Source organism: Calonectris borealis, chromosome 16 (genome assembly GCF_964195595.1).
Source record: "Calonectris borealis chromosome 16, bCalBor7.hap1.2, whole genome shotgun sequence".
Lineage (NCBI taxonomy): Eukaryota > Metazoa > Chordata > Aves > Procellariiformes > Procellariidae > Calonectris > Calonectris borealis.
In genome coordinates, this window is record NC_134327.1 from 16,599,345 (window position 1) to 16,622,578 (window position 23,234).

General features: G+C 53.7%; 1 protein-coding gene across 1 annotated transcript in view; it reads right to left on the reverse strand.

Moving 5' to 3' along the window:
• PKD1 (polycystin 1, transient receptor potential channel interacting) overlaps nt 1-23,234 on the reverse strand; it is a 56,111-nt gene that overhangs the window by 9,092 nt on the left and 23,785 nt on the right. The window contains exons 16-38 of the mRNA XM_075166057.1: nt 23,087-23,230; nt 21,574-21,853; nt 19,863-20,079; nt 18,566-18,716; nt 17,416-17,568; nt 15,025-15,169; nt 13,570-14,172; nt 12,913-13,069; nt 11,270-11,522; nt 10,435-10,630; nt 9,152-9,322; nt 8,569-8,712; nt 8,015-8,225; nt 7,548-7,674; nt 6,534-6,650; nt 6,069-6,118; nt 5,681-5,883; nt 4,958-5,063; nt 4,206-4,324; nt 2,870-3,072; nt 2,333-2,527; nt 1,386-1,525; nt 374-501 (exon numbers count right to left, since the gene is read on the reverse strand). Coding sequence (XP_075022158.1) covers nt 374-501; nt 1,386-1,525; nt 2,333-2,527; nt 2,870-3,072; nt 4,206-4,324; nt 4,958-5,063; nt 5,681-5,883; nt 6,069-6,118; nt 6,534-6,650; nt 7,548-7,674; nt 8,015-8,225; nt 8,569-8,712; nt 9,152-9,322; nt 10,435-10,630; nt 11,270-11,522; nt 12,913-13,069; nt 13,570-14,172; nt 15,025-15,169; nt 17,416-17,568; nt 18,566-18,716; nt 19,863-20,079; nt 21,574-21,853; nt 23,087-23,230 — 4,213 coding nt within the window. The remainder of the gene's footprint in view (nt 1-373; nt 502-1,385; nt 1,526-2,332; nt 2,528-2,869; nt 3,073-4,205; nt 4,325-4,957; nt 5,064-5,680; nt 5,884-6,068; nt 6,119-6,533; nt 6,651-7,547; nt 7,675-8,014; nt 8,226-8,568; nt 8,713-9,151; nt 9,323-10,434; nt 10,631-11,269; nt 11,523-12,912; nt 13,070-13,569; nt 14,173-15,024; nt 15,170-17,415; nt 17,569-18,565; nt 18,717-19,862; nt 20,080-21,573; nt 21,854-23,086; nt 23,231-23,234) is intronic.

Sequence of the window (23,234 nt, forward strand, 5' to 3'; positions counted from 1 at the left end):
AACGAGACCAACGCTGTTATCCCGTGCGGAGCCCAACGCAGCCAAACAGTGCTGGGGCACACAGCTGAGCTTTCACACTTAGCATCTCCCTTTTTCCCAAGCCCCCTCCACCTCCACATCCTCAGTCACACCTCCAGAAATCAAGTAAACCTCTCTCTTTAGACTAAATTCCCATGACTGATTGCCCCAGTTCACCTCTGCAGGAGCAGAACCAGAGGCACACTAATATACATGCTGCAAAGAAAAACCTGCCTCCCTAACCCCTGCCTTGCTTCATTCAGCTCCAGCTGCATCCAGACCGGCCCATTTCATCCCTCCAGGAATGTCACCACGCACCCTGTGACAGCAGAGCCATGGGCCCTTGCCCACCTACCTTCCTGCAGCCTGAGCTGGCGCAGCCGGGCCGTCCCCAGCGTGGTGCTGTAGCTCTCCTGACCCGACCGGTTGTTGTAGAGGTAAGGGAGGAAGACCTGCGACATCCAGACCCAGAACTGATCTGACCTGCAACGGGGAAAAGGCGTGAGAGGCGAAGCTCCCGGGGCAGCTCTGCTAGGGCAGTCTCTGCATGCCTCACCCATGACCTGGCAGCGCAGTGGAAAAGAGATGATATTTAAGACCAGATGCGGCTCTGCTCTCTGCCTTTACACCACTTTCACCCCAGAAACTCCACTGAGTTCACTGGAATCATTCCTGATTCATATTGTGGCGAATCAAAGTTTCTGTGACTTTGCGTGGCACGGACAAGATTCTTCTATTTGCACAGAAGAATCAAGGGGTCTGCAGTGAGACGGGTGCAAAGACGCCGTTAATCCCAGGCAGCCGTTCCGATGTCAGTCCGGGCTGCCGGAGTTTGCAGCGGTGTGGAAACTCAGCTGGGAAAATTTAATCTAGTTAAACCACATGTGCAGAGCAAGGAAGGGAAGGACTCTATTTATACAAGATGTTATTTTTGTTTCTCGTGACCCTGTTTATGGCTAAACCCTACAGTTGTAAATTTTGGAGACAGAGCAAACTTGTGTCCTTTTGACCAGATACAGAAAGATAAACATCTGTAATTCACACAGTCCCTTCCCACTAGGAAATAATTAAAATTCAAAGAAATTAAAGCTCTCCACCCCCACAGGTCCCTCTGTTCTCCAGGGGAGAAGCAGAACCACCGGGACAAAAAGGGACCTGCTCACTGCCATGCTGTGCTCGTGTGCGAGCGCCCAGCTCCACAGAGGCACCAGCACTCCCCATAGGGTCGAGAACCTCTTATGGGAGCGACTGTGGAGCCCAACAGCCACCCCCAGCCTGCTCCCCAACTCCTTGCTGCAGCCCTGCAGAGCTGCTCTGATATAAAGCAACATCTCGTTCCTCCCCATCCCCGGGGGCTTTGCCGTTACCTCTTGATGCGGAGGAATTCGTTGCTGCCCAACTGCTGCTTGATGGAGCTCTGCAAAAGGAAGGCCCTGCTGTTGCGGGAGGCATCTCCGTAGTTAGTGAGCAGGATCACCAGCAAGAACACCATGTAGATGAGGAAGTTCTGGCAAGCAGAGAGTAGAAAGGGATTGCACCCAAGCACGGGGGTTGGGGGGCTGGTTCCCAATCCTGCAGCAAGTCAGTGCTTTCCACTGACTGCCATGCAGCAGGATCAGGTCCCAGAGCATGCTGTTCTTTCTTTTTCCATATGGGAAGCAGCTTAAAATGAAACCCAGACCACAGGCTCATAACAATATTCTTTGTTCAAAACGGCCAGCCTGGCACCACATGTTTCAGTTGATATGCATTGCACAACCTCCCTGTACGAGCTCCTATATGCTGGCAGCTCGGCTTATACGGTAGTTATGGGCGTTTCCATCCTTTAAAGGGAAATCACTCAGATAAAAATAACTTGACTCAGTTAAAGCAGCTGTGTATTCCCAGCACAAGTGTGGAGGATTAGTACTGAATGAGCTACAAAGAGATTGAAACTTCTGCTCCTAGATAGGGAGGTAGGGGTTTCACAAGACTCAACTAATGAATTTTCTTGTGCAAGTTCGTGTCTACTCCACACTGCAAACCTTGCCCTAACCTCAAACACTCGAGTTATGGAGTCAAACACCAGCCGCTCCAAATCAACCCCCTACGGTTCTTCTTTCCAGCCACCTCAGATCTCAGAGCTTCACAGAGAAGATGAATGTCACTGCCAGTCTTTTATAGATGGGGAAACTGAGGCAGAAACTGGAGACATGCACCTACTAGCTCAGGAGATCACAGCTGGATTGGGAATACCCACACAAGGATGTATCTCAGCTCCCGGAGCCAGCACTGCCTCTGCCCTAGGCACCACAGGCATCAGGAGATGTCTTACCTTCAGCATCCTGTGCAGCAGTTTGACCTTCCTGGCCTCCTCCTTGGCCTGGAAAAGGGCAAATCCCTGTGGGGGTCGGACTTTGCTGATCTTCTCAGAAACATGCTCAACAAACGGATGCTCCACCAAGGTATCGTCTTCCTCCGGGTGCAAGCGCTTGGCAACCAGTGAGAAATAGAGGGCTTCCAGCAGAACCTGGGGAGACAAGCAGCGTCGTGAGCCTGCGGAGAGAGGCCAGAACCGCCGTGGGCAGCAGCTCCTGTGGGCCTTTCAGCACAGGCAGCGAGCACGGCACAGCTGCTGAGCACTCTCTTGGAGCAGCTCGACGACCTCCAAAACAAATCGCCACCAGCCCTGCCTCTCCTCCTGCTGCTGGTGTGCACACCCTTCCCCTCCTGCAGGAATACAAAGATGGGAAAGAGCGTTCAATCCACGCAGTGTCCGGTACGACTTGATTAGCATCTGGACAAGATGTTAATTGCAGCTAATACATAACACATGTACAGATATGTGCTTGTGTACTCATGTTACCCTTACCTTCAGGGGCTCCCACACCAAGAAGGATGCCAGAAAGCTGAATATCCCTGAGATGAGCCACATGAGGGCAACGCTGGAGGAAAAGCCTACCCCGATCCACACGGAGACCCCCGTGGAGGTGGCGAAGAGGAGGAGACTGATACCATGAGCCAGATAGGAGCACCAGGGTGGCAGCAAGCGCTTCCTAAATGTTTGGTCTGCAACTGGAAGGAGCAGGGAAAACAAGCACAAAGGTTACTGCAAAAGGGTCCCAATGGGCACAGGAAGGGCTGAGCACACCACTCATCTCAGCAGAGAGCTTGCCACCAGTCCTGGGTGAGTTCGGAGGGATTATCCCAAACACCTCCCACTAAGCAGCAAGACGGACAGCATGCTGAAACAGCCAGCCTCAAAAGAACAGCCTCCATCTGTAGACAACAGGGTGGGCAGGAGAAAGAGATGGGATCCTGATTTGGGTAGTGGGATGGGTTCTCTGCTTTCTCTCAGAGCCCCAGGACACTGGGCATGCCCAGCCTGGCTGGAGGTGCTGCTGTCAAATCCATGGAAAGCCACGCAGATTTGTTGCTCTGGCTGCCTTCAGACTGCCAAGCCACCCTGCCCTGGGGCTCGCTCAGCACAGCTTCTTTCACCCACCCAAATCAATGCCTGCATAAAGACACGACAACCATTCATCAACCAAGACGAAATGATGGATTTTAACGGACCCAAGAGGATTGCTGCTGTGTCCGATTTTCCATGCTGCAGCCCGCCCCAGGGAGGCTGGGCCTCGGGAAGCCATGAGCTCATGCTAAGAGAACTGATGCTGTGAGCTTCTCTGCAGGGCACCCGGGCACTTATCACCCCCCAGACCTTGTGGGGCCTGACAGCTTGCTCCGGCCCTGTGCAAGCCCGGCTGGCCGGCTGTCATGTTGCATGACCCAGTAGGAAGCGTCTCTTCTCTTCTTTGCTTTGTTTGTTGATTTGAACTTTTCTTGGCATTTGACTCCCTGTGATTATGTACAGAGACTCTCTCCCTCTCACGCTGGATGGATGAAGGGACTGATGGCTGCAGAGGGGTGCAGAGTAACTGGGGAAGCAGTGAGCAGAGCTTCCCTAGGGTGCACGGTGGGGACTGTCACAGCACAAGTGGTGGCCCAGGGCTTACTGAGATTCAGGCTCCAAGAGAAGCTGGCAGGAAGCAGCAAATACATCCCAAGCAGGGGAGCAGCCTTTCCTAAGGCTCCTTTTCCATTTACCCGCCTGTGCCTCCCGAGTGCTGCTGCGTGTGACGGCCCCTCTCCCTGCACATCCCCACCCTCCCTGCCCTGACGATGGCACAGCCCTGCGGCTCTGGTACCTGTCCAGGTCGACTTGGCTGATCTGCTCACTTCCCTGGGAGGAGCTGCCATGCTCTGGCCTTTGTCGTTCAGCTTCTGCATCATCACAGTCTCCACCTTCTCCCCGAACACACTGGACCTGCCAAGGCAAAGGGGTGATACTGGTGAGCCATGCCGCTGCTGGCTCTGCGGTAAGCAGGCTGGCGCTTCCTTCTAGAGCCAGGCTGCCAAGGCACGCCGACACTGCTCTGCATCTCATGGAGGAGGGCTGAAAGTCTTTCCCCTCCCTTGATCTGCCGCTTTGCACTGGCTACCCAGCGGTGAGCTGTCAGGCTGGGTGGTGGTCAGGGTCCCAAAGCAGGGTGCTCTGAGCACGGTAACACTACAGAGATTCAACTCCCCTTCTCCCTCCCGTCAGTGCCATGAAGCGAACCCGCGTCCCGGCACTTTGTCAGCAGCCCGCAAAGCTCTGGAGACACATCTTCAGCTGGGGCTTTAAGGGGATATTCCAGGTGGCTCCTGGAAGGGTGGCAGTGCCCTCCTGGAGCTCTGGCTGTGGGGGCTGCAGGAACCACGGCCAGCAAGAACATAGTGACTCATGACAAGGCTGTCCCAGGCGTTTGCAATGTCTCAGAACCCAGCTCAGCTCAGCTCACTGCAGCTGGGTGCAGCAGAGCTGGCTGGCGCAATACTGGCCGCTGCGGAGTTGGGTGGGAGGGCAAGGGACAGGAGGCACTGGCTCAGCGGGGGACTCTGCCCCCCGAATACTTACAGGCCTGAGATCAGATCTGTTTCAGCCCTCATGTACGGCCCTAGGTCCTGGGAGTGGGAGATGCCGCTAGCTCCATCTGCCAGGATCTGCCGGATCAGATCCTCATCTGGGGAAAGAGAGAGTGCAAACAGCATTGGCAGGAGCACAGCACACAGCACCGCACCGAGGGACGGTTCTGCACCGCTCAGGCTCAGCCGCCTTTGGGGAACTGGGGAGGAGGAGGGCCAGGGTGAGGTCCTTCTCCATGGGACAGCTCTCCCCTCCTCTCTGTCTTCTAGCTCCTGCCTATCCCCAGCTTGACTGCAGAGCCTAGCATGAAACTGCTGGTGTAGGAGGCCAAGTTCTTCTCTTTCTCCAGCCATTTACAGAGGTTCAGAGACACACTGTGGCTTTGCAACCAGTGAACAAGTGCTGGTTGCTTCCAACATTCAGATCCCATGGGAACACATCTCTCCTTGCTCCCAGCATGCTGGCAGTGTGGTGACCCCTTCACTTCAGACTGATCCACATCAGGATTTCTGCTTTCCCAGATTGAAATCCCCATTAAGAAAACACGACCCTCCTCCTCTGCCCTTCAAATTGAAGCCAGTGGTGATGGCGGCAGGCTCTGCTACTCTGCCTTCCCCAGAGCTGAGCCAGGGCTCCTAGGGACCAGACTGCTCCTCCTGCACTTCCCCGGGGCATTCAAACCCTGGCACAGAGCAATGCCACTCACACACCCACCTGAGGCAGAGAAATACCGAGGCTGTCCCTGGTGAACGCCAAGCGACAAGCTGTCCTCCTCGGTTGCCAAGGGGCCCTCGAGTCCAAGGTGGCGGCTGGCCCGGCCTCTCTTCAGCTTCTGGATGGTGTTGCCCATGATGGAGGGGTCGCTGAGGAGGTCTGGCCAGCTGAGCAGGGCCTCGCTGGAGGGCCACCGCACGAGGCTGCGGGACAACAGAGGAAGGGGTGCGAACAGGCACGTGTGGGGAATGGGAAGCGTGAGAAAAGCAACTGTGCTCGTGCGTAGGACTGTCTAGAAGGGAAACAGCTGTGGGAGCACAACCCCAGTCTACCAAAGCAGAAAACTACACTAAACTCCTACTTGCTCCATCCCCAGAAACCTACTTACCTTTTGGAGTCCTCCAGGAACAGATCTGTTTTGGTTTGCTCAGAGAAGGCCTGTGGAGGAAGCAGAGGCATTTCAGGCACACGACACTGGTTTGAGCCCGGTTAAAACAGCGGGTTGTTAACATCAGGGGTCACTGGAAACCTGGCGCCTGAGCTGCCATTAGCCCTGGGTCCACCCCTCCAGGAGCCTGCTCTCCTCCAGAGTAAGGCCCAGGCACGCTGGGAAGATCCATGCTCACAGACACAGAGCAGCAGCTGGAGACAGCTTGTGCCCAGTCCTGGGACTGGCCCGGGCGAGATGCAGGGGAGAGCTGAAGGGCTGTGGCTCTGCCCCATCACCGGTATTTGCCAGAGGCACTTGAGTGCATCAGTTCTCGCACTGACAGCTACGGATGGACACTGTGACCGTGCAGGGGACATACAGACCCGTGCAGCCTGTCCAGCTTTCGGGTGGGAAGCAGGTTACCTCCGCCCGGAGCCCGGGGAAGGTGGGGAAGGAGCTGTCGAGGATTGAGGAGTCCAGGTAGTTGTCGATCTCCAAGGACTGCTGGTCTGAGTGAGTCAGGGTGTGGTTGATGGAGACCTGCAGGAGACAGGGAGGCTTGAGCAGAAAAGGGAGGGATGGAGGTGACAATGTCACGGTGGCTCAGAGTCCTGCTGCTCAGGGGCTCCCATCAGCCCCCTACTCTGCTGGGGAGCTCCACGCTTGTGCAGGCAGGGCCGGGCGACCCCAGGCCTGCCCAGCAGGGCTGAGAACAGGCACATCCTCCACTGCCTGCCAGGCACCTTGGGCACTCGTACCCACACGTACCACAGCCCAGTGCCACCTAGGCTGTCCCAGGTACAAGGTCCCAGGAAGCCAGGTTGCACGAGTTTGCAACCTCCTTCGAAGCAGGGAGTGCTTACAGGAACAAGAAATATCAGACACATTTGCTGCTCATCAGCCACTGAGCAGCTGGCTGCAGTACTTAACGGGGCTGCTAATTGTGTCTAACTAGTCATTAAATCCTCAGCTAATCCCTTCACAGCTGCCTAACCACAGCTCTGCTCAGACAGCTAAATTTGTACCCAGAGTAGGCATTTCATTAGCAATGCTCCACTGAGCGTCTCTCAAGCTCCTGCCAATGCAGCAAAGGGTCTTACTTCTAAACGGCATTTGGGTACCTATCACGTACCGAAATCAAGAGGGGAGTAAGTGCTAAGCAGCTTTTAAAATCTGCCCTTTTGGTCTCTCTCTGGGCCTTGTCAGGCAGTGGTCTGTCCCTCTAAGGTCAGGGGCTGCTCCCAGCTCAAGAGGGAGGCAGAGACTTGCTAAGGGCAAGGGTCTGGCCACGGTGCAGGGCAGCACAGGCACAACTGGGAAAGTGCAGAGACCAGCTGGAGAAGTGATGTACCACAAAGGGCAGAATCTAGCCGTGGATGAGCAAACCTGATGGCACCACACCCATCTGGGCAGCCTGCAACCACTTCTCCTCATTACCTTGCCACGAGCCATCCGGAAGAGAAATAAAATGACCAGGTAGAGAGGGTAGACCACCACGCTGGACACCAGACCAACAGCCACTGTGTCCACATTAACAGGGATCAGGTTGGAAACGGCCCCATTGCTGGAGAGAATCAAGAGAGATCAGAGACGGGCGTTAGCAGGAGCACTCAGGGATGTCAGCTAAGCAAGCAGTGAGACAAAATTGCACAACCAGGTATTTCAGATGTGCAGAGAAAGAAATGGGCACGGGCTGTGCTAACAGATGACAGCAAAACCAGGTAAGGGGGAAAGCTGATCAGGTTGTCCTTAGTCATCCGTGTCCTGATTCTTTGGAGCAGGAAGGGCAGAGTCAAGGCCACAAGCAGCAGACGTAAGGTCTGTCCTGCCCTATGTAATGAGAAGCAGGGGAGGGGCCCTGAGGAGGGAAGGGACTGGCCAGAGCACCAAGGGCCGCAGCGCACCTGAGGTGTACGTTCCCCACCACGCCGTACCACACAGCATTGGCACAGAGGAAGAGGAAGATGAGGAGGGAGCAGCAGGTGGCTCTCTGGACACGGGTGAAGCGGCTGCGAGGCGGGCGGTCCCACATGGACAGCCAGACGTGCTTCTCGAAGAAACCTCGCTGCAACTCTGCTATGAAGATCCGGGAGAAGCTCCTCAGCTCTGTCTCACCTGAGCACAAAAAGAGGGAGACTCTCAGGGCCAACTGCACCACAGAGGGGACCCGGCTGGGCCTGCCACGGTCCCTCCTTGCAGACTGATATGCAAGGAACTATCCACACTGCATCTATATGGTCCCTCCTGCACAGCTGGGTCCTTGCCATGCCTTGTCCTCTAGCACAAAGGACCCAGCAGAGCACTTGGCTGCGCAAGGCATCAATGCAGAGAGGAAGAGCCAGTGTGCAGGCTCTATGGCCTCTCTGCAGTCTCCTGCTGCGGGCCTTTCCTCAATGCAATGAGAACTGCCATGCTGCTCCGCCATCCCAGCCCCACGCCCCAGGGGCTGAGCACTCACTGGCAGCATAAACCTCCTTCTCCACCATGCCATCGTTCTCTTCGCTCTCAACCGACAGCCAGTCGTTCACCAGGAAGAAGTAGCTCTTGCTGCTTTGCAGGTCCCGGACTATGACGTGCTGCAGGTACCAAGAGGGGCTGAGTCCTAAAAGTTAAGAGATGAAGAAATGTGTTTCATGGCAGACATTCCCTGCGTGGACCTGCAAAGCCGAGCGGCAACACAAGAGCCCCTCAGTGGGACAGCAGCAGTTACCCTGTGACGCTATCTTCATCGGTGGGAATTGCACAGTCCCCAGGAGAAAGGCTTGGCTTAGCCAGGTCACCTCCTAGGCTGCGCGGACGTTTACAGACACTGTCACGGCACACTGCATCGTATGTGTACAGGACTGCAGACTTCCCCTGACGTCCCCCCGCCCAGCAATCTTCCCCCAAGCCAGTGGGTCACCATGGTCTCCCATCAGGGATAGTCCAGACTGTAGGCCAGGTCCCTCTCTCCCGGCCCAGGCACCAGGCGGAGCAGAGCCTGGTTCTGACCTGGGATGTGTGACGGCTGCCTCAGGCCCGCACACCCGCTCAGGTCTCACCTTTATTGTCGTGCCAAATGCGGATGCGCCAGATGCTCCCCAGACTCCGCTCTGTTGCGATCTGAAACACGTCGAGGCTGTTGCGGTGGAAGGCGTTTTCTCCATCCAGGTGTCTGTGACCACTTTTATTGTCTACGCCATACAGGGCGATCCCCACGTGGGCCGTGGTACCTGGCAGAGTTAACGGGGCTCAGTTAGGGCAGTCCACCCAAGGTGGAGCTGTTCCCCAGCCCTGTCTCCCCGCCAGTGACCTGGTACCAGATGCAATGGCCCTTCAGAGGGGCCACCTGGAGACTCGGGAGGAAGGAACGTGCTCAACAGCCATCCCACACCCAGGAGTACTGTTACACACAGCCTGGAGGGCAGCTGCTCAGATTGGCCTGGCGCATGGACCTTGGCATGCTCATGGTTCTCCTCTTTGGAGGGGACTGAATCTGACATTCCTTGCCTTGCTAACACCCTAATGGGAGGAGATGTTTATTCTGGATGTTTTTTCCACCAAGCAGTAGAAAGACTTGTTTTCTTTGACTTCTCTCTGGTGCCAGTTGCCAGATGCTCCTTGGTCCACCTGCTCCTTGGTGGATGGTTCTTGGGGTGGCTTCAGGAGGAAGCCGCTGCCAGTGAAACCAGTGGTTACACTGAGATCAATGGGAGCATGTTTCTGGCAGTGACACGGTGGCACTCCACCTCTGTCCTTGCTTAAAGCTTCCACAACCCAACCGCCCAGATTTCCAAGTCCAGGATGATGTTTCTGGCAGCTCTAGCTACAAACCCAGTCCCAGATCAGAAAGCCAAGCCTTCTGCCTTCATGCCGCTGGGAAAGATTCAGATGGCAGAACAAAGTGATGGATACTGGAAGACAGCAAAATGGTCCATCTAAAGGCCCCACAAGGTCTGGATGCTTCTGCAGGAGAGGGCCAGAAGTAAGGAACAATCGCTGCCTCTTGGCTGTTCTGCAACCACAGCCCAGTCAGGGAAAGCAGGGTGAAGGTATTTCTATACTGGGTGGTTCCTTCCAGCAGCAGTTGCTTATCCCACCCCAACAGCAAGCGGTGGGGCAGCACGCTCTTCTCCACAGCTCTTGACCTGCCCATCATCACACAATAAAAACTGAGAATGCTGTGGGAAGCCCTGAACTGTCTGCTCAGGGCTGCTCCAAACACCAGCTCAGCTCTGGGCCCTGCAGGGGAACATTTGGTGCATGATGGGCTGAGGTGAGGTCTCAGGGGAACTACACAGATGTCACCCTAGGAATCAAGCACAGGAGTAGACTATGGGCTAACCTGATCCTCTGCCCCAGCCAGTTTTCACCAGGATCTCGTATTTGTACAGCCCGTTCTTCCCGCAGAAGGGAATCACCCCCACTCGGTTAATGTCAATCGTGTCCAGCTTGTGCACGATCAGTGCAGCCACTGAGTAGGTCACAAAGCAGACGGCACATGTCAGCAGAACGATGTAGTTGAGACCTGGGCCTGGAGCCTAAAAGAAAAGAAATATGTTGCAAGGCACCCTCCTTCCCCAGGAGGACCCCCCATTCCCGAGGAGTCATGCTGCCTCCTTCCTGGCCTTAATCATCATTCACACACATGATACCACATGCAAATAGAGACCTGTCCCTGCGCAGACTGTGCGCTCACAGCCCTGCGGAGCGACTGCAGCAGCCGGGTGAAGCTGCTGTAGCAGCTGCCGCGAGCTCTCTGCTCCCACTTACGTCACGCCGGCAGCTAGAAAAAGCCTGACCGCCCCTGGGAGACAGGGAGCAGCTGGCAGGTGCAAGCTCGCTGGGATAAAACAGTGCTGGGTGACAGCATTTGGCATCTCACTACGAGGTGAACACACTGCGAGGTGTCCAGAATAGAGAATAAAGCCATCTGCAAGGTCTGGTTTTAGCAGCAGCAGCCAGGATTCACGATCAGAGGACAGAGCCCCTCTGTGAGCTGTGCCCATGTGCTGCTCCCACAGGCTCTCAGGAACTGGTGCTGGTCGCCAGCTGGGCACAGCTCAGCCCTGACCCAGCTTGAACGTGAAGCCGATGGGAGCCCAAGGCTTTCCTCTGAGTGACAACAATCTGCTCAGCCTGTGACAATGCTGCCACAGCCTCTGCTGTGTTTTACTCACAGGAAAGATGAACTGGACAGAGTTCGGGGGGACAAACAGACTGGCCCCAAAGGCGGTGAGGTGCTGGGTTAAGCACACAGCCTGGTCTGGCCTGGTCTCTTCCAGCGGGATGATGCCTTCTGTCTTCCACCGTTTCTCCTGCTCGCTGAAGTACTGGCAGAGGGAGGTGTACAGCCCCAGAGTCACCTCCACCGGGGACCAGCTGAAATGGTTTGTGATGTTGAAGTAGTATTTCTGGATGATGTCATCCGTTCTGGAGAAGGGAAAGACAGCAAGGAGACATTATTAACCCGCCCGCTGAAGGGATACAAACCCCGTTCTGATGGATGTGTGCCCACGGAGGGCACCCTGCTGCAGGGACAGGTAAGCACACAATGAGGAGGAAAAGCCCAGTGAACGTGGTGTAATTTACACCGCCCTTTGGCTGAGCAGAAATTCTGGGGTTCTACAGACCACTTCAATTCTTTATCTTTGTATTATTTCAGCACCTGGAGCACTATGTTGCACATCCTCTTCTTTGTGCTGGCAGCCTTGCACAGCTCTCCCACCCGCCCTTCCCCGTGTCCCACTGACCCACGCGACACTTCCATAGCAACTCTACGATTCTAGGCTGGGAGCAGATTTGCTCCTTATGATGATTAATCCCTCTTTGAGCATCCTGTTACCAAAAGCCATGGAAGCTGTGTCAACTTACACAACAGTGGCTCCACTCTTGCCCCACCTATTCCCAAGCTGCCTGTCTTTTCTTCTCAGCCTAGGAATGGCTCGTAAATAACAGGAGGCATGAACACACGCTCCCGGGCAAGGCAGCAAGTCAGAACTGAAGTTACAAGAATGACTGCTCTGATAAAAAGAAGAGACCTTTGCTGCAAACCCCAACAGCACAACAGCAGCACTTAATGAGTCCCGGCATGCTCCAAGCAGCAGGCAAGCAGGGTGGATGGGAGCCCACGAGGGAACCTGCTTTCTCCTCCAGTCACATGTTGGGAAGATGAGCTCTGAGGATGGAGGTGCTTTTGTGAAGGTTGCACTGCAGTTCAGGAACTAGGCTAACGCGTGGTGCTTTGCTCCGGGAAATGGTTTCATGAGCTGCATGGGGCAAGCCCTGAATCTGCAAAGGGCAGTGTGAGCCCCTTGGCGAAAGAGTCCTGGTAAAGGTGGGCAGCTCTGGGATCACTGGTGCACAGAGGATGCAAGTCTGAACAAGCAACAGACAAACAGACTACAGCAGGTATCAGGCAAGTGAGCAGAGAAAAGGGCAGCAGGGGGGAGACTCATCAGCAGGAGAGGCCCTGGGTGAGGGTCATGATACAGGGAATGTGATTTACAGCTCTAAAAAGGGGAACCCTCCTCTACCTGGATCAGAAAGGCAAATCACAGAGCACTGAGCTGCTTTTGCACCAGCAGCAGCAGACGTCTGGGAAGGAGGGAGTGCCAATGCTGGGGTGTAGGAATGGCAGCGTGCAGTTGCCTGCCCCGGAGAGCTGTCTCCTCCGAGGACAGAGGAGCACCGTGGATAGCTACAAGAGCACCAGCCCTGCAAAGCAGCCTGGTATAAACCATGGCAAGGCCCTGAGCATCCCTCACATACATCCACAGGACAGCCTGTGGGTGACAGGGATTACCAGGGAGGCTTCTCTTACCTCGGTGAGGTGAAGAAGGTATAGAGCTTGTGGTCACTTCCAGCCAGGGCATCCAGGCCAATTTTCTTAGAGGCAGTGCAGTTGTGCTCGTTGGGCTCTGGTTCATGATGGAGATAAGCCATGATGAAGGGCTCAGGCTCACTTGCAATGTAGTGATCTGCGTGGGGAGGGGGAGAAAAAACAGAAAGTACTTTATAAACACCAGGGAGAGATCGACCACAAGCCTCCTGCCAGCAGTGGATGTTCAGGGAGGAGTATCAGGAATGCAGAAAGTCAGGAGAGATGCTTTTCCAGATTGCACTCTCTCCGTCTGCAGTTCAGAGGATCCCTGAGCAAAAGACTCTGCATACCATTGTACCTGACCAAGAGAGAGTCAGGACAAACTCCCGCCAGTGCTAATGTGGCTCAACAGAAGGGCTGGAAAAAGCAAAAGGCTTCTCAGTGCCAGAATCCACAAGCAAGGATCACACTGGGGACCGGATAATGCTTGTGACAGCTGGAACCTCAACCATGCAGTGTGGAACTTGCTGGCTACACCTGACATCCCCTCCCACACCCGTTATCTCTTGACACAGCTCTCATCTGCTGCAACACCCAGCCCTTCTCTCCCACGGAAAGAAACAGCAAAGAGCACAGAGTTGGATCTGTCTGCGCTACCGTTCAGGACTCTGTAAGTGAGCTGGAAGTGCAGTCCTGCTTCTCTGTTGTTGCTCTCCATAGTCACAATTAGGTTCACAGATGTTCTTGCCTCGATGACTTCAGTGCCAGCAGAGAGATTGTCAGCATCTGTGTTGTTTGACACCATTACGGTGATGGCTTTCTCTGAGTCCAGGCTCCCAATGGGGATCTGCACCCCGTTGTGTGTCTGAAACTCCATGGAGGCGACCTTTGTGGACACGGTGTAGTTGCTGATGTAACCAAAAGGGAAAGGATTGGAGTCCACTTGGAACATGACTTGAATGACATCTGTCAGGTTGGAAAGGGTGGTGTTGAATGCCTGGGGGATGGAGAACTGGCAGTTTGGTGTGTTTTCGTAGCAAAGCAAGTTAAAGGGATCAGACCGCTTGCCTGTGGCCTTAATTTCTCCTCCCACCAGCTCAAGGGGCTCTTCGTTCAGCACTCTAGACTTCATGAGGATGCGCATCAGGCTGGAAGACAGGTTGTAGGCTTTGGGAGCTAGCAGCAAATTGTGGGAATCAGAAAGCAGTTCCTGGGGCTTGGATTCTTGTGAAACCGTATTGACAAGGTGAATCAGGTCACCTGCCAGGAGAGAAATAAAGGGGCAAACAGAGGAAGTGGTAAGTAGCCTAGATAACTGCTACAGTCTAGATAACATTTGACACCTTCCCAAAACAATCAGACAAGTCTTTCCTTACTGTCTTCTCCCTGTAACTCTACACTGTGCACATGACCTTCCACACTGGAAGTGTTCAGTAGCCCATAGCTAAAAATAGAGTTGTCAGCAATTCCTGCAGGCTCTCGGCTAATTTACAAAGTTTGGTGGTGCATATTTAATCACAACAGGCTTTATTTTTCTCCTGTGAAGTGACTAGAACAGCAGACTGGGAAACAGGGAAAGAATGGATAAAGCAAACATGTTACTAAGTTTTTGCACTATAAAGTGCAGAACACTCAGAAATACGTAACAAGGAGTGCAAAGAAGGTGCCTCTGCTTCCTCCCAGGGTAACCAGGTGGGAATTTCCGCACAGTGTTCATAGGTGCCCCAGTGAAGTTTGGCAACCTCCTCAGATTGCAACCAGAAAGGCAAGCATCTGGAAGCCATAGCTGTTACTCATTGTTTACTACAAAGAAAATTCCCTGAAGTATTAGTGAGTTTATTAACAACTGTCATATTTAAATGTCCGCAGAGACAGCTGCCAAAGCCAGGACAACCCTGGGAAAAGTGCAGGGAGAAGAAAGTACTGGGGTGCCACACTGCAGATGTTAGACGCAATTTCCCTAACAGCTTGAAAAGGCATGAGCCAAACCCCTAATGGTACAGGAGAAAGCCTGTGAAGCTTCTACTTCTGCCCAGCACCCTGTGCAGGGAGACCTGTGCCCTCAGCAGCACCTGGTCCAATGTCACCCCTTCCTGCAGGAACAAAACTGACCTGTGATGTTGAGGATGTTGTCAGCGATACCAGTTGGTGTCACGGTGCCCTGGGTCATTTCCCCTTGCAGAATGGTCATCATGGTCTCCAGCTTGTTCAAGGTCCTTGTCAGGCATGACTTGCAAACCAGCTCTTTGCTCACCACCTGCAAAGGGAAACACGGTTCAATTCAGTAGGAACACCCCAGGGAAAGACGAAGGCAGCTGTGGGCAAGTTCAGCTGGCTCAGTCCTGCAAAGACCTGAGCACAGTTGTTCAAACACCCAGGAGGTGAGTGCAGAGACCACGGCTGCTCTGCTCACACTGAGATGCCAAGAAGTTGTTGGTGTCTCCAAGACTCTTCATCCACCTCCCCTCATGTTACAATCTGCCAGCGTACAGGCAGGGACGCCTGGAGTCTGATGGAGGATGCATTAGGGTTGGAAAGAGCAATAAAGGGCAGCATATTCCTGTTCCCTGGAGTTCACTTGTAAGGACCAAGCACGTCTCCTGCTGTTGCATCTCATGAGCACCCCTTTGGGGCCACGCACTATTCCTACAGCAATCAACCAGAAGGAGCTGGATAGGATTCCTCCATCCACTCCGCTATCTTCAATGGAAGCAAGATTTAGCCCTAACCGAATCCATTCTAGTGTCCAAATACTCCTGAAAGTTGTGGGAGGGATCCTGCCACTCAGGCATGATGGATGTCCCTCCCTCTGCTCCCAGATGTGTCCAAGAAACAGAATGTTCTAGCCATGGCCTGGAGCTCCCCGCACTCTCAAGGGCTGGATGGGAGGGACTGAGGCAACACATGGAAGCTGTTACCACAACCCCGTTCCTAGCTCTTATTCATCTTTTTTCTTTTAATCATCATAGGATTCAGACGTGATTCGCCATATGTTTTGGTGAAGAATCAAAACAGCATCTGCAGGTCTAGAATTCCCCCTTTTCTGCTTTTATTTGTAAGCTATGAGAAGCGAGGACATACTGTGTAAATCGGAGTCCACCAGGCAGAGTCAGGTATCAGGGAGGTGGGGAAGAAAAAGGGGTATTGGGAGGAACCACCCAAGGAGCTACTGCTTAGGAAGGAGAATCTACTAAGAAGACTGAGGTTCTTTTTTTCCCCTCCAGGAGAAATTCATTCTGATCTTTCCTCTCCCCTGTAGGTAAAATCAAAAAAGTATCAGCACTGATTGACACTTCTACAGGAAAGGAAATGTGTGAACTCCGCGCTAGTCTCAGCCACTTGGGAAATTCTAGATTACTGTTTTTCTAAGCTTTTCATTCCAATCCAGAGCACAAACTAATCCTGGTACGTCAGCTTTTCCCATGGAACAAAAATTCTATTTCTAGACCTAAGCTTCTACAGCGAGATCAAGTCGCAAGGCAAGAACACGTGGGAGAGACAGAAACAAACCAATCCAGCATCGGAATGGGATGTGCCGAACCCCAAACCCCTGAACAAAGATGAACAGAAAGAAGTGATTTTTGAGGTTTACAGAGCTCTGAAGCAGAGAAAGGAGCAACAGAATGGGGACTCTGTGGGTGGGATGCAGTAGTCTGTCCATCATTTCAAGGACAGCCTCTTCCCACTGAGCGAGGTTGGTGACCTGGTTGGGGAGGCGACTCGCAGCCAAGGCCAGGGTACCTGACTGCAGTCCTGAAAGCAAAGATTTGGGAGGGCGGGGAGGAAGAGCATGCCAGAGCCGACTGGCTGACCACCAAACCCCAAGTACATTATATAACTGGGCTCTCTTCCCTTTGCCCATCTGACAAAACACATAAAGCCACTCCTAAATCCACCAGGCAGCAGCCCCAGCACGGGGGAGCTGAAACTGCAAGCTGGCTGGGGAACAGAGCGCTTCCAGTCAGCAGTGGAGCAGAGCAGTGTTTCTAATCTTGTATGGTAGGAATAGAGCTGGAAGGAACGTCAGTCCTTGGCGCTGTCCCCTGGCTCAAGAGAGGTCCGGCTCTACTTGTATTACTCCTGATGGGAGTCCAGCCTGTCCTTGGAGATTCTGCAACTCCCCCAGAAATTTATTCCAGTGCTTCTCCAGTCTGCTGAGGGCTCTCCCACAGTCTCCATCTGCAAGTGAAGGAACCTACTTGCTAGCAAGCTCCACACCAGGGCTGGTACCAGAGAAGAAACACAGAGTTCTTAGGTGCTGTCTTCCAGCACATGAATACATGACCTTATCCACGCCTGCTAGATTGGTGGCATGGCGAGGGGCAGAGCTGACACCGCTTAGGACATCACCACAGAAAACCTAATGATATCAACAAGTGCTACCTGTCCTCCCTGCGTGGTATGTGTGCGGGAGAGAGAGACAGGGAAGCAGAACAAGAATTGAAGAGCATCTAAGCTGTGCCTGGAAGAGCAGGAGGCTGGAGGTGGTGATGGGGAACATACCGTGCACTGCGCCAAGGCAGCTGAGATCTGCTGGATATCATCAACTGTGTTCACGTTCAGCGAGTTCAGGGTTTCTGTGATATTGTTGCGAGTCCAGGTCCGGAGTTCAAATTCATTCCCAGTCTCAGGTTCCAGAAGCATGGACCGCTCGTACTGGGGGGGCAGAAAAGCAAGTAGAGTGAGGAAATGTATCAGGTTGTTCCAGAGGATGTCGAGCTGTGCTGAAGTCACCTCTTCTCCGTGCTCTGTATCTCCCTGCCTGTGCTCTTCCCCAGGGGGTGATCTAATGAGCTGGTTTTTCAGCAGAACTTCCTCAATTTCACTTTTGCGCTCCAAGCAATTACCTTAACAGCCTTGCACTTGACAGCAAAGTAGTACACCAGTGTCCAGTCCTTATCCAGCCAAGCACAGTGCCTGTGCTCAGGGGGATCGCCCCTGCCTGGCTTCCAGGCGTGCAGCAGGCTCTTATCGGGGAGGAAAGCATGAGCAGAGACCACAATTCCTGCCCTGCCTATAGAGATGCACATGGAGGGACTGGGCCCTACTTTAGGTAGGCGTGAAAGTGACCGCTGCCAGGAGGATGATGCTCCTGCACTGTGGATTAAGAGCCTCGTATGCGGCCAGAAGATCTTTCTAGCTGCACTAGCTCAGCAGTCAGAACAAGGAGGTCTCCTTAGCACCCCGAGCAGCACCTGAGCAGCTACAGGGAGTTTCCAGTCCTGCTGAGTTGGAGTGGGGTGGCTGGCTCAGGGGAAGCATGAAGGAGGTGGGGGAATTTGGGCTAAGATTTCTGTTTCTAAATTCAGTGTTTAGACTTGAGGTTGGCAGTAAAGCGTAAAAACTATCTGAATATGAGGGCAAAAAAGCAGGCTGCATAGGAGACACCCAGGCCACTGTCTTCTCTGGGACCTCTGTTTTATTTTGCAGCCCCTCTGCTTCCTATGGTCATTGTGTGTCTGGAGCTTGTTACTCTTTTTGATGCATGAAAATAGCTCCAGTCCAGCTCCCAGCATGCACGTACGCTGATTTACATGAAAAACTGTAGCATTAGTCATTTCCCTACATCGCTGTACAAAACCTGGCCAAAGAACATTGCTGGCGATTGCAAGGCCTTCTGGAGGCCCCTCTTGGGCAGAGAGTGCTGCTTTACCTCATTTAAGATGGTGATGAGGGCCAGAGAGTACTCAATGACCTGTTGAGGGTCCCCTTGTTTCACCAAGCCCTGGAGCACGGTGTCAGTTTGATTGTAGAGCCAGTGGGAGAGGCTGGGGAACCCCTCGGGTAAGCTGATTTCCATGGAGCTGCCAAGGGAAAGAGGCATTTGGGTTAAGGGCAGACTATCACACGGGGCTGGGGGAAGGGGGCACAACCCGCCCTTCAGCTGGGAAGGAAGATGAGGGGGGAGGCAGGTGATTAAACCACAAAGACAGCATTATTGACGCCTGCCTTGGTGCCCAGTTTGCACCAGCTGTATGTAGGAACATCATGGACCTGAAGCCTGGTTCCTCCCTGGTCCAGCTCTGCAAAGCTGCAGGTGGAGGATGCACATGGGTGCATTGAACCCAGAGGAGAAAATCCAGGTTTAGTCTGATGGAGCATAAAGAGCACTCAAAAACAGGGTCGGTGTGCTGGGAGGAGCTGCACTGCTTTTGGCATCGTTCCCAGGGTCTGGGGAACAGCTGGGACACAGATCCTCCTCCGCAGGCACTGCAGGACCCTGCGCTCCAGCCTGGGAGGCCGGGACCGCATGTGCAGTGCGGGGAGTTGCAAATCAGCCTCGAGAAGGAGCAGTCATACAGCTCGGTCAGACAGCAGAGACCAGCTCAGGATGCTGCTACCTGTGGGCACTTGTGGCCTGCATGGAGCACACTGGAAACCAGTTTGCAGAGGGGTAACTGGGCTTTCACAGTACTGGGCCTGCCGAGACTCGAGCTGCAACCCCTTCCACCCTATTCAAATGCACGTGCTCTCCACCTTGGCTACCTGAGACCTCCCTGGCTCTCGGCAGCGGGACACCAGGCCACCCGCAGCACCACAGCTTGCTGCTGCCAACTCCCTTTGGAGGGCTCCTGATGCAGAGAAGGTGGCAGAGCACAGAGCATAGAGATCTTCTGAGAAAGTGACATCATGCCTCCAAAGCAGCGTGTCACCAGGGAATTAAGGAGGTGGTCAGGAAAGCACTAACTTAGGGGAAAGTCTCCCCCGTAAGCGATGACCCACAAAGACTGGAATTCTCTGTATTGCATTTCTGCTGAGCCTCCCCTCGCCTTCCTGCCACAGCCTCTTCCAGGAGGGAAACGTTTCACCCAGGATCTGCCGAGCCCTTGGTCAAGCCGTAAGTGGCTTGGTCAAGGTGCCAGTGGTCAAGCCATAAGACCGTGATTCAGGAGCCTCGGCTGGGCGCTGGCGCTGCCGTGTAAGCCCAGCCTGCGAGCGGTGGGTCTTACCGGTTAATGGCCACCACGGTCGCTCCCAGCTGGTCCTGGACAAGGACTGACACGGACACCACGAAGCCGCTCTCGTGAAAGCCCGGGGGCAGGAAGGCGCTGTGCTCGGCACGGCTGCCCTTGTACACGCAGAACTCGTCGTAGTGCCCGGCCCTGCGGCGGGATGCCAGGAGGATGTACACCAGCGGGCCCTCCGCGTCCTCCGTGTCTCGCCAGCCTGCAAAACAAACCCGAGCAGGGGGTCTGACGGGGCAAGGGCATGGGGGGGCTGCAGCCACCATCCCGAAGCCCAGCCCGTCCGCCAGAGCTGGCACTGCCTGGCAGTGCCCCTTCCCTCCCCTGGTGTGTCCCACCCCGCTCAGCCCTTCAGCACGGCATCTCCCCTTACTGCTGTCCCCAGCAAAGGGTCACCCTGCTCTGGCAGAGGACAGGTTGTCCCCACCATTAGAGGAAGGCTTAAGGACTCCGCCGGGCTGGAGGGATGTCTCCAGGGCCTGCAATGTAAAGCTCTGACCCTCTTCGAATTCTGCTGACGTTCAGGGGTTTCTGCCTAGGTGTTTGGGTCCTGTAACCTCTAAAGGGATTTGTGAAGAGTTCATGAGCAAAATACCAATGGGAATAACTCTGTTGGGGCTGGGAACAGCACTGACCCAAGGCCACAGCTTCTGTACAAGCCCTGCAAAGCCTGACATTAGACAGAGGTTCAGCGGAGCCCTCAGGCAGTTCAACATCTCAGGAACAACTGAGTCGAGGATAAAACCTGCCCAAAGGTTTCCTTAGAGCTCCCAGGAATTACGGGGAATCTTGTGGGAGCAGGCAGTTGGGAAATTCACTGAGCGTTTGCCAGTGAGCACCAGTGAAGGTGCTGGCTCTGCCAGGGCACTGGACATGGACCAGTGTTTCACTTCAGCTTAAAAACAATCACTAAGAGCTAAAATTCCCACCACTCCAGAGAAGTATTGATTTCATAATTATTCTGGTAGCTCAAAACATACCAAAGTTACAACCATATCATGCTGAATACACTTCTGCTTCTCTCCCAGCTTAAGCTGGGCTTTGGTGACCAGCCACCCCAGAACCAGCAGAATTCATCATCTCCTCTGCAGCGTGGCTTCCCAGCATTTGTACACAGACAGCATTAATCTCTAACACTAATCATTTGGGGAAATATAGTTTTCAGAGGCCCTTATTCCTTGGCCCAAGGCTACAGGACGTCCGCCAGGCCACTTTTCCAAAGCTAGACTCGTTGTTGCTGTCTCTGCAGCTGGTTGAGAAGGTACCGGCTGACGGGAACATCCAGCCCACATGGCAGAGAAGGCCCCAGTGCTTTGTCTTTTGCCTCTTCCCACATGTGTGACTCAGTTTTGGGCACCTATCTTCTTTTTCCTGCACTGAAATACCAGTGTCCTGCAAGTACTGTCCTGGCCTGGATATCGCCATTCAACTACACGGATTAGGATTTTAAAAAGTGCCTGCCTGCTACCATGAGTTTTAGAGCTCCATAATTTGGAGCTGCTTTGGGGATCAGAACTGGAAAGATCCGCTTTGGAACTCAGCCCTGGCCAACAGTGTCCTGGGGTGGGAGCTCGGGGTAAAGAAAACATCTGTGGGAAGAAGGGCAGCTGGTAACGCACTGCTGATGAGAAACCTTTGCCCATGAGGAGCAGAGAGGGCTGGCAGGTGCCCAGCGCCGCTGTCCGTACGCTCTCACCTGCACACTCGAAGTGCACCTTTGCCATCAGCGCCCTGAGGGGTCCTTTGGGAGACAGCTGGCAGGATCCTCCAACGGGCGGCTGGTTTGGGAGCAGATCGATGGAGGCGAATCCTTCCTCCCCTGTTGTGAGGTCTGTGATGTGAAGGGTAAAAGTATATCCCTCCCCATCCTTCAGTGCCCCTTGCCTCAAGACCAGGTTCATTCCCGTGTCGCCAGTGGAGGTAGTTTTTTTGTCCAGGATGAGAGACTTGTTTTTAAAGCTGTGTGCTGCCCACCTCTACAGAGATGAAGAGGGGAAAGACAGGAGAGGTTTTGTTTAAATCTGAAGTTATGTCCTTAAAATGTTTTCAGATTGAGTCTCTTATAAAAAGTAACAGATTTCTAGTGGGAGCGTCTGCCAAATTTGCAGTTGATAATTCAGCTTCAGTCTTGTGTGCTACAGCAACAAGAACTGGAACCTTTCCAAAATGTCTGGTGGGAATATTTCCACTGTGAGATCTACTTTAGTCTCTGGGATTACATCACCCTCTGACAGAGTATTTCATAATACAGAATACAAAACACAGGAAATAAATTAAGTACTGGTGGAGTCTCCACGGGATACCATGTTTTATATGCTTCAAGCTGAACGTGTCCTGGATGGTTACTGTTAATAGCACAAAAGTACAATTGCGATAACAAGAGGGACAGTGAGATAGCCAGCCAGAAAATGCCATGCAAGTACATGCTGGGCTTGCTGGGAGCAATACAGACTAGCTCTCGCAACGGGACTTCCACTTCTGAGACCTGCTTCATTCAACAGGTTGCAGAGATGTGGAATCTCTAATTAGAGGAGGGCATGAGGGACTTGGGGGATCAGAAGAGGCTGAACAACCTCTGCTTGAGCCACCAGAATAATGGGCAAAATGCCAATCAGCAGGGAGAAGAAAACACTCTACAAACCTCTTCTAGGAAAAAAGGGGCTTTTGTGTGAAAAGAGCTGGTACTGAAAATGACCCAGCAAGGCCTTGCCCTTGGGTAGGTCATCACACTGATGGAGGACAGGCCACGTGTCCCACAGCCTGCAGGCACAACCCAGGGCAAAGGAAAGCTCTGGACATCTCACAGGGGGTCCAGTGGTTACAGGACATGGGGAACCTGCTTCACAGGCTCTCCTAGCCTCCTCCATGCTGCCGAGACACAGCACGGCACGGGGGAGCCCATGTCACAGGAGGCAAGCTCTGTGCAAGGCCTGTTTTAAACTTCTGACTCTGCAAGCCAGTCCTGCAGCCAGTTCCAGGGGCTGTGATGAAGAGACCAGTATCAGCCAGCCTTCTTCATCCCCACAGCCAGACCCAGCCTGCCACTGCATTTACGGTCAGAGCTTGTTTCCCGTCCTTGTCTCTATGGCAGTTTAGGTCCAGGATTTTATTTCTCACACAGCTCTTTCCAGCCTGTCCTCTCTGACTCTCCCCTTCTCCCTGAAGTCCACCAAAGGTGAAGCAAAGACCAGCGTTGCTGATCACTTTACCCCAAGCTTGGAGTCGTTGTGACAGTTCTGGCAGGTCCCCTCCAGGTAGACGTAGGAGCTCTTGCTAACTTCATAGACAGACTGAGCCTTGCAGGAAACACACTCCAGGGACACGATAGGAACTCCCCCCCTCTTGATGAAGACCTGG